Raw genomic sequence first — 12726 nt, 5'->3', positions numbered from 1 at the left:
GTGATGTAATCTCCTCAAAACTACTTTGTGCTCTGCTAACACCTCAAATCAATAATTTGAAGTGACAAAACTGGAAAGAATATTTTTATATGTATGTTATTTTAATTACGTTTATTAATTTAGAGGGGGGGGTCGGGCGTGGGAATTTTTTGATCGAGTCGGGCGTGGATTTGGGTCTATCTTGCACCAATCAGGATTTCATATCTGTACAATGAAAATATACGGATCTTAATTTTCCATCATGTACACCAAGATAATGTAGGCTTTAATGGAGGGAGGAATTGTTCACGAATGATATTAAGTAACAAAGCTATTGTGTTATGCTATGTTTATCTGTTGCGTACATTTTCTGACTGTTGCCGTGTCTTCCTTTTATGTGAAATATGTGTGACATGTAAAACACAAAGTAAATAGTTCTAAAAAAAAATCTTTTTTCTTTTCTTTTTCTTTTCTTTTTTTTCTTTTCTTTTTTTTCTTTTCTTTTTTTCTTTTCTTTTTTTTTCTTTTTTTTTCTTTTTTTTTCTTTTTTTTCTTTTTCTTTTTTTTTCTTTTTCTTTTTTTTCTTTTTCTTTTTTTCTTTTTCTTTTTTTTCTTTTTCTTTTTCTTTTTTTTTTTTCTTTTTCTTTTTCTTTTTTTTCTTTTTCTTTCTTTTTCTTTTTCTTTTTCTTTTTTTTCTTTTTCTTTTTCTTTTTTTTCTTTTTCTTTTTTTTTTTTTTCTTTTTTTTTTTTCTTTTTCTTTTTCTTTTTTTTCTTTTTCTTTTTTTTCTTTTTCTTTTTTTCCTTTTCTTTTTTTTTCTTTTCTTTTTTTTTTTTTTTTCTTTTTTTTTCTTTTTTTTTCTTTTTCTTTTATTCAAGACATTTTTATGCATGACATAATATTGATCTTTTTCTTGTACGTTCGTTTTCAGATGGTGGTATTAAAAGTTGTGAAGAAAAAGAAAATGTTGGACTCAAAAATGAACAGATGCGAGCTTCAGAAAATGCTGAATGTAAGTTTCTCTTACACATTTGGGGGGGGGGGGGCTTTTTTCTAAACACGTGTTTAGCTGAGAATCAATTTTGCCAAAACATGAGTTGAGTAAAGCTTGCTTCACATTAACTTTTTCCATTTGCATGCGTTTATATTAGATTTAACCATGAGCCAAAGGATTACTTCACGTCAATTGTTGATTCAGTTTTGATTTCATTCAGAAACTGGAATCTTAGATCTCCATCATTTCAGTAATTATAAGACAAACTGGACTCATGAAAACAATTAAAACTGACAAATATACCCGGTGAACCAAGTGCAAGAGATTCACAAAAATTGGAATGGTAAGAATCTTAAAAAGGTCTGTTAGAATGTATGAAATAGCAAGTAAATATCTGGTATTTCATAGGATGCCCCATCCTCAGCTAGAACAAAATAAAATTTTAAAAAAAAATATTTATTGGAGAGTAGAAAGTGGCATTTGGCTTTACTTTCAACAACCTCATAACTCGTACTTCCCTTATTTTGTCTTTTGGTTTTAGCATCCCATAAGCAAGACAATGAGGAAGAATTGCTGTTTTCTGGATTAGAATTTAGCCATTTAGTGTTGGCTAGTTTTTGACCTTTAAAGCTTTTGTTTTTTTCTTTCAACAACCAAAACTGAAAAGTGGAGCGATTTCCATAAAAAGATTTTATTAAAATATCTTACCTAAGAAAAGTTTTTTTTTTTTTTATATATATATATATATTATATCTATAAGGAAAAAAGAAAAATATATACACACACACACACACACACACACACAGTATCCCAATAAAATGTATACATCCATAACTCCAACATTTATTAAAAATTTTATCAGGTGTAAACAATAGCTAAACCAAGACTAAATTTCAGAAAAAAACAAAATTCTAAGTTGTTACTGGAAAACCGAGAACATAAGTGCAAAGATGTTTCAGATACATCAACAAGACTCACAATTACTTGTTTCGAGATAAGTTTGAATAAAAAGGAACAGTTAAAGATGTCCATAAAAACCACTCAATCAGCCTTAAAAAAGCAAGAGGAGTTATTGAGATTTCACCAATCGTCTAGAAAATCTGTTCGCCAAGCAGTTAGAGAGACAGGAGTTTCAAAATTTTGGATTCCATCAGTGAGCGTTGTCAGCTGTTCATGGACCACATTCGCTAACACTTTCTATAATTAGCTGTTTCTATTTGTTCACAGTATTTTGGTTTATGAAAGTTTTCTTTATTATAATAAACTCGCGGGGGTACCCGGCGTTGCTCAGATGTGGAGAAATTTTATTGTAAGGATATTGATCAACTGAGCCTTAAAAAAAAATGTTTAAAAAATTTATTTTTTTTTAAATAGCGAGTACCCGTGCAAGCACAAAAAAGTAAGTAGGCAGACAGGCAGGCAGGCTTGAACCTGTAATGCTAAGAGGAAAAGAAAGTGAAAAAAAAAAAAGCAAACCGTTTTGTCGCCGCACCCACTGTGACATACAATGTCACTGCCAATTAAGTTTAGTCATTGCAAGACATATGATGACTTTGCAAAAATGTCAACGAAAAAAGTGACTCTCCCCCTCGTAAAAAAAACGCCTCAGTGGAAGGTGAAAGAATTAGTGATTTTGGGCCAATTTTTCGATATTTGTCAGCCAAGAGACTAAGATTTTAAACGATGCCAATTTTGTCAATGTTGGTCGCGTGTATCAGTTTTAGTGAGACATACATACATACATACATGCGTGCACACACACACACTGACAGGTGAGATTTATATATTAGAAGATTAGATGTTTGTTTTATGGTCATTTAAAGGGTGCATACATTTTATTGGGATGCCCTGTATATTGTAAGGATAATATAGAATTAAAAACTTTATAGAAATAAAGATTTAATTTCGTCTGCTATCTAATTGTGATTATGGTGTCTGAACATCTAATTTAGATGGCAACACAAAAATTTTCAGAGACATTAAGAAATACTAGAAAAGATTTCTACGTATTTAACACTAAGTGAAAATTGGGAATTTCTTCTGTTAAATTAACATCATAGCTGATTTAGAACACAATTGAAATGATTTTCTGCAAGCATAACTCGATTCAAGAACTAAGATATGATTAAAGTATAGGGAAAAATGCCTTAGGAATATGAATAAATCCTGATCATTATTTTGAAAAACATCTATAATATAAATCTCACCTGTCTGTTTAAATGTATGTATGTTTATGTTGCAAAAATTCTTGACAGAGGCAATGGATTTTCACGAGATTGGTATCATTTTGAAGCTCGACACTTCGGACGACAAATATTGAAAAATTGGCCAAAAATATAAATTCCTTCATCCTCAACTGGGCCCTTTTCTATAGGGAGGGATCGCTTTTTTTTGCCGATATTTTCAAAAGTCATCGCCTATTTTCGATTGTCTAGCCTTAATTTAAACCTACATCACTTCCGGTTTGGTGATGGGCACAATAGCTAATACATCACTTTTTTTTCACTTTCTTTTCCTCCTTCGCAATACGGGTTCACGTTTGCCTGCATACTACCACTTTTTTATTTTTTTTTTTTTTTTTTTTTTAACACTTCTCCAAACAACCGGGCAGTGCCGGCACACAGGCTGTTATTCATAAGGAACTTTTGAGATGAGGATTGCTAATGTATTGGATTGTTTGGATTAGTGTTCTCATCGGTTTTCTGTTATTGTAGCAGAATTTGAAAATTAAAATATTGAATTTCAGGTGAAACCAATGGTATCGTCGAAATTGTCATGTCACAGTAATGAAAATATCTAAAAATTATGAAAAACAAATAATTTTTGAAGAAAATAGTTTTCAAAGAAATTAGTAATTTTAGTTTAAATAACTAATGAATAATAAAATGAAGAGTGCATATATTGAAAACTCAAAAATTTAGGCTAACTCGAACTACGAGTTATTTTCCTTGTGTTTACGGCGCACGTGACAAAACATACACGGCAAAATCATTTTTTCCATTAAATCATGGAAATACATATTTTACGTCATATTGCAGAAATATTTAATTAATTGTGCTCGGGCAATTCAATAGATATCAATTTCAACAATAAGCAATGCAAAAAAAAAAAAGTAGTTTTTTTTTTTTTTTTTTTTTTTTTTTTTGTCACCTGCCAGGTTTCACTACAATAAAGAACTTTCTCATTCTTGATTATTATTCTCGTATTTTCGCTTATGTAATCTCCATTCTTCTTCAGGCATCTTCCAACAATCACTCTTATTAAGGAATTATAGAATTCAGCTATTATTCACTAAGAGCCATCGTCAAATTATACTTTTATAAGGTCGGACAATGTTAGAATAATGATCAAGATGAGAAAATCCGAATGAACCATATAATATATATTGAAAAGTTTTTCTCCATTTCCAGCAAATCTATATATATAGTAGCGTTCGTGTGTCTGTGTACAACTCTCCTACAGCCCGCACCACTGGACAGATCATATCCAAACTTGGCATGATGATGGTCTACCACCTAGGGATGATGCACACCATTTTTCAAGGTTACGGTCAAGGTCATAGCACAAACACAAACACACACACTCTCCTACAGCCCACACCACTGAACTGGTCATGAACAAACCTGATATGATGGTTTCTGACCTTGGGATGGTACTCACTATTTTTCAAGGTCAAATGTTATGGTTAGGACTTTGTTAGTTTAGAAACAAACCTCTAATGAAACCTTTATTCCTAAACTTCATAATAATGTAAAGATTGTAACAGATATGTGTTGCAACTAAATAAGATAAATATAATCTTTTTTTTTTCCTCTTCAGGTGATCAAAGTAACTTGCAGGTTCTGAGTAAACTATTGGATTCTGTGATAAATGCCAAGAATTGTGACAGAGAATGTTTTGAAGGTAAGCAACTTCTAAGACGTGTTTTTCTGTTTTTTTTACAAGAGATTGCCACTTATCAAGACTCAAAGGCCAGTCAGGGATAAAGGTTAATGGGTGTAACTTGGCCACCGAGAAAACAGCTTAGTGATCATTAGTGGTGGAAATTAGGTAGAATTTGATTTAAGGGGTGGTTCAATAAGAACTTGTTTACATTGAACTTGCAGACAACCATTTTAGTTGGAACAGAGGCTAGCAGAACAATTGCACAGGCGAGTGGTTATTGGAAAAAAAAATTGGTTAATGGAATTGGGATTTAGCTTTAGGCACAGATGGTGCGGGAAATTGTTGACTGGTTGTAGTGAGATGATGCTTGTCATGAAAGGGCGAAGGGGGGGGGGCTAAAATTTAATTTACAATTTAGACGTTTTTTAGGTGACAGGGCATGATGCCAGAGACACAACACTTTCTTTTAAGAACGTGTTTTGCAATCAGCAGTGTACCTTGAAAATCTGGCCCTTGTGAGTTTTATATTTTAAACTTGAAAATGTAGGTCAGCATATAATGATATATATATATATACTAGCAAAAGTACCCGTCGTTGACTGGGTTCAAAAACAGCCTACAGAAAATACTGATTTATGAAAGTACGATAGGTTATGAAAAGGAAGGATTGTAAAGAGATAGTTTCGAATTTAGGGGTATCAAAACCAAAGCAAAGTATGATGAAAGTAAAAATAAAATAGATAAACCTCATAATTTATTATACCATACCTGTTCACACTGAAACACTTATCACAATATTCTGTGGATCTATATTAAAAAACTTTGTTAAACTTTGTGACATACCTCCATTCTATGGAGGTCAGGCGCGAACGAACACCCCATAATTTTATTATACCATATTTCTTCAAATTTAAACTTATCACAGTATACTTACACAGATAGATATGAAAAGTCTTTATTAAAGTTTGTGCCTGTTTCCATTCTATGGAGGCCAGGCGCGAACGCAGACCCCACAATTTTATTATACCATCCCTATTTAAGTTAAAACATACTTATCAAAGTATTATGTACATCTATATCAAAAACACTTGTAAACGTTTTATTTTTAATTTTTAAATTTCTTATTTCCATACTTTGTGGACCAGGCGCGTACGCAGACCCCACAATTTTAATGAATCATCATTATGCCAAATCAAACATACCCATTCCTGTGTCTCGATACATCTATCATTATATGTGATCAGTTTTCTATAATAGTCAACCATATAGGAGCCTATTCGTGACCAGACACACACACAGACGTTCAGCTTTATATTATAGATATATAGATTGTTAATGATATAAACATTGTTAAATAAGTCAATTTACAACGCAATATTTCGTAAAATAAACATTTAAAATTAATAAATGTTTATTTTACGAAAGATTGCGTTGTAATTTGACTTATGAAAATATATCATCCATATTTCATTTTCTTTCTTTATATATATTCTATTTCACTCCCTGCAGTCATTCATGTCTGAAGATGACTAAACAAAAATAAATATCATGGATGTTTACAATACTCAAGTGAAGGTTTTTAACATGCATATTTATTAGAGAAACTGTATTTGTCCAAGAATATAAATTTATTGGTCCCCCGATTTATCTGAGAGGGGCCTATGTTTTCAGTGGCGTCCGTTAGTCCGGACTATTGCCAGATAACCGTCGATTAGTTTTTCTTGAAATTTTACCATAAATTGTATTTCATTAAATAGATGTGCACAGTGAAAACCTTCTTTTTTTTTTTTTTTTTTTTTTTTTTTTTTTTTTTTTCAAAAAATTCCCATTATGCCCCCAGGGGCTGCCCCATAACGTTTGATCCATCTATTAGATTTTTCTGAAACTTGGCCAAAATGTGAAGCCCATTGTTCTTAATATAAATTCAGTATGGGTGACTCTGGCAAAATTCTTGGACTTTTAGAGCAAAAAAAAAAAAAAACGTGCCTTTTTGGAGTTCTTTTTTCATATTACGCAAACACTTGATATGTATGTCTATATAGCAGTTTTCCATGATGCTGAATTCAAATATACATGTCTTAAGGTGTGAAACTGCATCATTTGTCCTTTTTTTTTTTTTTTTTTTTTTTTTTTTTTTCTGGGATTCAGCATTCCAGGAGCTCAAAAAGGGTCACCAATGCCCCAAAATGTCAAAAAATGACACTTTTTACCCCATAACTTTTGCCCCATCTATTAGATTTTTTTAAAATTTTGTGAAAATGTGAAGGCAACGTTGGCGCTTCACACTTCTCACATTCATCATTTCTTCAGTATTTTTTGTGGCGTCATCTCACATGCAGCACCAAAGGGGGACCACGCACACACAGCTTGTTTTATTAGTAATTTAGTATTTTTTATTTCATAAACATCTTGGAATGTTTTCTTATTTTAAAATACTAAAATGAATGTTTCTTTAACATAAATATTAAAGAAAATTTGTTTGTTTTTTTGTCTAAAAATTAAGTAAAATAATAGAAATGGATTGAGTATACGATCTTGCAAAAATAAAATATTCCTTTCTAATGTTTTTTATACCGTCACCTGTCAATAGGTCTTTTGAAGATTAGCTAATAAAACATGGATCAGCTGTTGGTATAGCTTATTCGAATATTTTATCAATAACAATTGATTAAAATCCATCCATTGGCTTGAGCCCCTTCAGGGGCATAGACAATCCACAACTTTGTAAATGCTTTTGTAGCGAGAAGTTTTTTTTTTTTTTTTGTTTGTTTTTTGTTTTTTTTTTTGGGGGGGGGGGTAGTGCTGGCCTCACGCCCAACCTTCCCAGAAGGTACATACAGCACCTAGCCTTCCCAAACGGTTACCCATCTGGTACTGGCCAGGTTCAACATTGCTTGACTTTGGTGATCTGGCTAGAACCGGTGTGTCAACGTGATTGTGCCGTACATTGATTAAAATGGTTATGTTGATATAATTGGGAACTGACTGGAATGTAATATAACAAATGTTCAAGGTACACCGCCAAGCGCGAAACCGTTAGGAAGTGGCGGGTCTTAGGTGTTATGCACTCACATAGACTTTTTTCCCCTCTCTCTGTTTTTCTTTCTCATACAGAAAGATAAGTGACTGTCTTTTTTTGTAAGAAAGATCTGTAAATAGAAATAGATTTAGTCATGCGTAAATCTAATTTATAAAACTCACTATGTCTGTCTGCCTCCATATTTTCAAACTCTATCTCTTCCAAAACTAAAGTCACAGAGCAGCACTAGATGCCTCAAATGCTTGGTATTTTTATGGCCCGTTCTTTTATGGGTCTTTAACTGGTTAAAATAGTTTTTAAGGGGTTAAAAATTGGTCAAAATTGAAAAAAAATCGTTATATATTTTGTACATTCATCTTGGTTTATTTTTAATCAGTTTATATGCGTTTCACATTGGTAATGGGGTAACATCACCAGCTTTGAATGCTACAGTTTTGCTTTTGGTTTCAATTCTAGCTGATGGCACCTATATACTTTTTTTTTTTTTTTTTTTTTTTTTTTTTCTTAACTTTTGAAATCATGACTCTATAATAATAATAATAATAATAATACACAAAATCTGGACAAATTAAAATATATTTAAGTATATTTTATGAATTATCAGTTCTAGTTAAATCCACCATGTGTTATGGAAACAGTTTAATATTAAATTTCTATTAAGATTTTGTGTCTGTATTGCTATTAAATTTGCTGATTTTATATATATATATATATATATATATATATATATATATATATATATATGTGTGTGTGTGGTTTATTGATTTGTTATTAGAATTTTCTTTCATCTTTGGCAAAATTGAAATCATTTTCGGACTTTATTGGATCAGTTAAAGTCTCTGATATGTGTTTTCATCGCCTTCATATTAAAGTTCATCCACATATTCAACAATGTTAGCTTTTTTTTACTATGATGTTGAAAACTTGACGAGATGCAAGAGTTGCAGTAGTTTAATCCAATAACTTGGATATCTCGTCATTCTCTACTGTGTGATTTTTTTTTTTTTTTTTTCTCCAATGAACATTGTTAAAAAAAAATTTTTTTTTTTTTTTTTTCAGAGGATTTAGAAGATCCAGCCGCCATTCCTTTGTATTGGGTCAGCAAGTGGGTTGACTACAGTGACAAATATGGCATCGGTTACATGTTGTCTGATAACAGTTTTGGAGTTCTATTTAATGACTCTACACGGCTTATATTAATGGTCAACGCCGAGTAAGTATTTATCAATATTTTTTCACTGCTCTTTCAGTGGACCTACGAATTTGTTCACCCACTCCTAAGAGAAGTAATAAAAAAAAAATATGGGCCACTTGGTGGTTGAGCCATTGTTTGTTCTCTGAATGTTTGTTGGGTTTTTTTATTGTGATGTTTCCACTTTGTCTATGAAACTTCTTAAAACAAGTCTTTACTAAAAACATAAATAATTATCCTACCTCTAGAATTATATTGCGTAACTATTCGGCATTAACTCGCCCATAGATGACTATGCCACACATGAAACCACATCCAATGAATCGTATTGATCTGTGTTTTCTCCCATCTTATATACGTGTGTATTCCAGGAGTAGTGTATTCTGAGAGCATTGATATGCCACAAAGCAAACCAATCAATATTTTTGAAAACTCATTACAGAATCCTTAAAATATCTCAAAAAATATGTATTGTATATCATTTTTTTCCCTAAAAAAAATTTAGCATTACTGGTAGAAATCAAAGAATTGATGTGAATAATTTTCCTTTTTGGAAACGTAAAAATCAATTTTTGTCTTATATCTAAAGAGTTGATAACAAATTTGTACAAGAATTTGAAAATGTGATTTATCGCCAGAATTCTTTGACACTCTAACCGGAATCTTTTTTCAGAAATATGGAATATATTGAACGAGATGGTACGGAAAAGTACTTCACCATGACGAACTTCCCAGAAAGCTTGACGAAGAAAGTGACTCTGCTGAAATATTTCCGAAACTACATGAGTGAACACTTGCTGAAGGCTGGTGCCGACATTTCTCCACGGGACAGTGACAACTACTGCCGCTTGCCGTTCTTGAAGACTTGGTTCCGAACTCGAAGTGCTATCAATCTACATCTTAGTAATGGAACAGTACAGGTGTGTGCAAATTTTTTTTTTTTTTTTTTTTTTTTTTTTCTTCTTCATTAAAATTACTTTTGATAATTCAAAAATTATAATTTACAAAAAAGTAATGTGATGCTTTGGAGCTTTTTCTTTTTCTTTTTCTTTTTTTTTTTTTTTTTTTTCTCTCCTAAAACAAAATATATGCAGACACGTATATGCAGGATGTCTCGAAAAATATGCTCATATTTGCATCGTTATAAAACCGTTATTTATGAATGTAGAGTTAAATGGAATGTCTTCAAATCCAGAAGACAAACGTAATTGAAGAATCATATTCGCAAATTTTTTCAAATTGATGGCCATTATTGTCCAGACAACGATAAGTTAAAGTGTGAGCGATATCTACATCATTTTTATTTTATTTTTGGAGACACCATACTATAGAATATGTGCATGTTAATTTTTATTCGCAATAGTAGATAAAACCATACAACATAATCACGGTGACACACTGGTTCCCATTTAATCACCAAAGTTAAGCAACATTGAGCCTGTGCAGTACTAAAATGGGTGACCATTTCAGAATTCTAGGTGTTGAATGTGTTCTCCACTTATTTTAGCATTGCTTCCAGTCATCCTGGACTTCCTTGCTACTGGACTCAAGTAGTGTGCCGATTCAGGAGAGGTGTGGTTAGGATTGTGCAACCCTTGCTTCACAATTCCATGCGCAGCTACACTTACAGGGGGGGGGGTCTATTCTCTTTCAAAAATGAACGGAGGCCTCCATTGATAAAACCAGATTTTTTTTTTTATTTATTTAAGCAGTAAAATCCATTAATATTTTCAGACAAGCCCAGTATTAAAATTAAATACAATGTAGGTGTGGGTTCAATCCTTGCCAAAGTTAAGCCCTGCTGATGATTGCTAGTTAACACAAAACACATGTTCATGGATAATTTTTATGAACATAAAAACAATGAACAAGATATTAGTTTGCGGATAATGACTGGCAGATTTTCACCTCGCAATCTTCATAACCTGGTCTGAAGAATTGGAGGTTAACAATGTTTTTGTTCCGCTTTCAAACTTGCTTTTATATAAGACCTATAACCGATATTGAACTCAATTACTGTCAGTCACATATTGATAGACTAGGGAAGATAGTTCCATCTAATTTGTGGAGTTTGTCAAAATTTGACAAGATTTTTAGTTTTGAATGATTATATTTTATTTATTTTTTTTTTTTTTTTCAAAAAATAATTTCACAAATTTGACAAGGTTATTTTTAGTTTTGAATAATTATATTTTATTTTTTATTTTTATTTTTATTTTTTCAAAAAATCATTTCACAAATTCATAAAATTAAAACTTCATGTGTGTTTTGACAAACTTCAAGAATTAATTGAAGTTATCTTTCCTGATGCCACCCCCCCCCCCCCACTTTGTAGCTGAAATTGCCAAGATGGCTGCATTGCGATGGTTCTCATTAAAATTTGAATTTCCTCTGGAAGGAAAAAAAAAAACCAAATTGATCAAACTAAGCATTTCTCTCTCTTCCCCCCCCCATTTCTTCCCAAATTAGTACATAATGCTGAAAAACGGTCCCCCCTCCCCCACTCCTTTCCTTGAAAATGTCTAGCCCAGTTGACCCTCAACACTTATCAAGAATATCCCAGTTCTGTGGGTGTTTGTTTTGTAGGTTTTTTTTTACTTTTAGCTGAACAAGCAAACACACAGACAACTGTTCTTTCTATTATAAATGTATGCACACACTACCAATCAACTCTTAAAAATAATTTTATTGTTTTTCAGATCAATTTCTTTGAGGATCACACGAAACTGATCTTGTGCCCCGTGATGGGAGCCGTGACTTACTTTGACGAAAAGAGAAACTGCAAGACGTTCCGCGTGCAGACGTTGCAGAAATTTGGCACGACCAAGGATCTCTACTATCGTCTCCGCTATGCAAAGAACATGGTTGACAGACTGATCACCTCAAAGATGCCGCTCCGTCCCAAAATAGCGGCAGCTCCCACAAACTCTGCAGCCAACAATGCCGTTGCTAAGTGAGGTGCAAAGCATCTTCTGTAATGGATCAGATGCGGGTGGAGGAACGATGCCGTATGGTATACTCGTTCAACAAATTGACTCTACAATCTTTTTTAAACACTTGATAGCATTTCTTCGAGATGCTTCCTTTTTTATTTGTCTTAATAGTATGGCCAAATTCCCTCTGTATTTATAATCGAGGTAGCCATTGGAAAGTCTAATGACTTGGGAAAAATGTATTTAATGACATGAATCTGAATTTCAACCTCAACAACAAAATATATACTATTACAATTGCTATTGATGCTGCTATTAAAGCACTTCGTGTTATAATCTCGGAATTTAATAATGATGGATTAAAAAGACTTAATCTACAAATTAATTCTAATTTTGAGTTGTTCTTTATATTGGATAGATACCATCAAATACTCTTGAAGAAACTGGCTTTTTTTTTTTTTTTTTTTTTTTTTTTTATTATATGGGGGTGATCACCTCACTCCTAACTTGCAGCAAAGGTTTGCAAATTACAGTGTTTTTTTTTTTTTTTTTTTTTAAATACGTTCTTGTTCATACTTTTTGGTAAAAAGTCTACATACATTTATTTTATTTCATATCCCTCCATAATGAAAGGGGAGAAGAAAGATTGTTGCATGTGATTCTGTTTGAGACGTGTGTTTATGTATAAGGGAAGTTGGTTTTGGA

General features: G+C 32.2%; 1 protein-coding gene across 3 annotated transcripts in view; it reads left to right on the top strand.

The window, feature by feature from the left end:
• The window catches only part of LOC145293237 (uncharacterized), a 284727-nt gene extending 272321 nt beyond the window's left edge, over positions 1 to 12406 (top strand). For all 3 annotated transcript variants that reach the window (XM_080139807.1, XM_080139806.1, XM_080139805.1), the window contains 5 exons: positions 909 to 989; positions 4791 to 4874; positions 8956 to 9109; positions 9762 to 10008; positions 11788 to 12406. In XM_080139807.1, the coding sequence (XP_079995933.1) occupies positions 909 to 989; positions 4791 to 4874; positions 8956 to 9109; positions 9762 to 10008; positions 11788 to 12045 (824 nt within the window). In that variant the 3' untranslated portion in view covers positions 12046 to 12406. The remainder of the gene's footprint in view (positions 1 to 908; positions 990 to 4790; positions 4875 to 8955; positions 9110 to 9761; positions 10009 to 11787) is intronic.
• The last annotated feature ends 320 nt before the right edge of the window (positions 12407 to 12726 follow it).

The sequence above is a fragment of the Euprymna scolopes genome, chromosome 14 (assembly GCF_053919585.1).
Source record: "Euprymna scolopes isolate OS-2025 chromosome 14, ASM5391958v1, whole genome shotgun sequence".
NCBI classification, from domain to species: Eukaryota; Metazoa; Mollusca; class Cephalopoda; order Sepiida; family Sepiolidae; genus Euprymna; species Euprymna scolopes.
The sequence above is the reverse complement of the archived record's forward strand: the minus strand, read 5'-3'. Positions and strand labels throughout refer to the sequence as shown.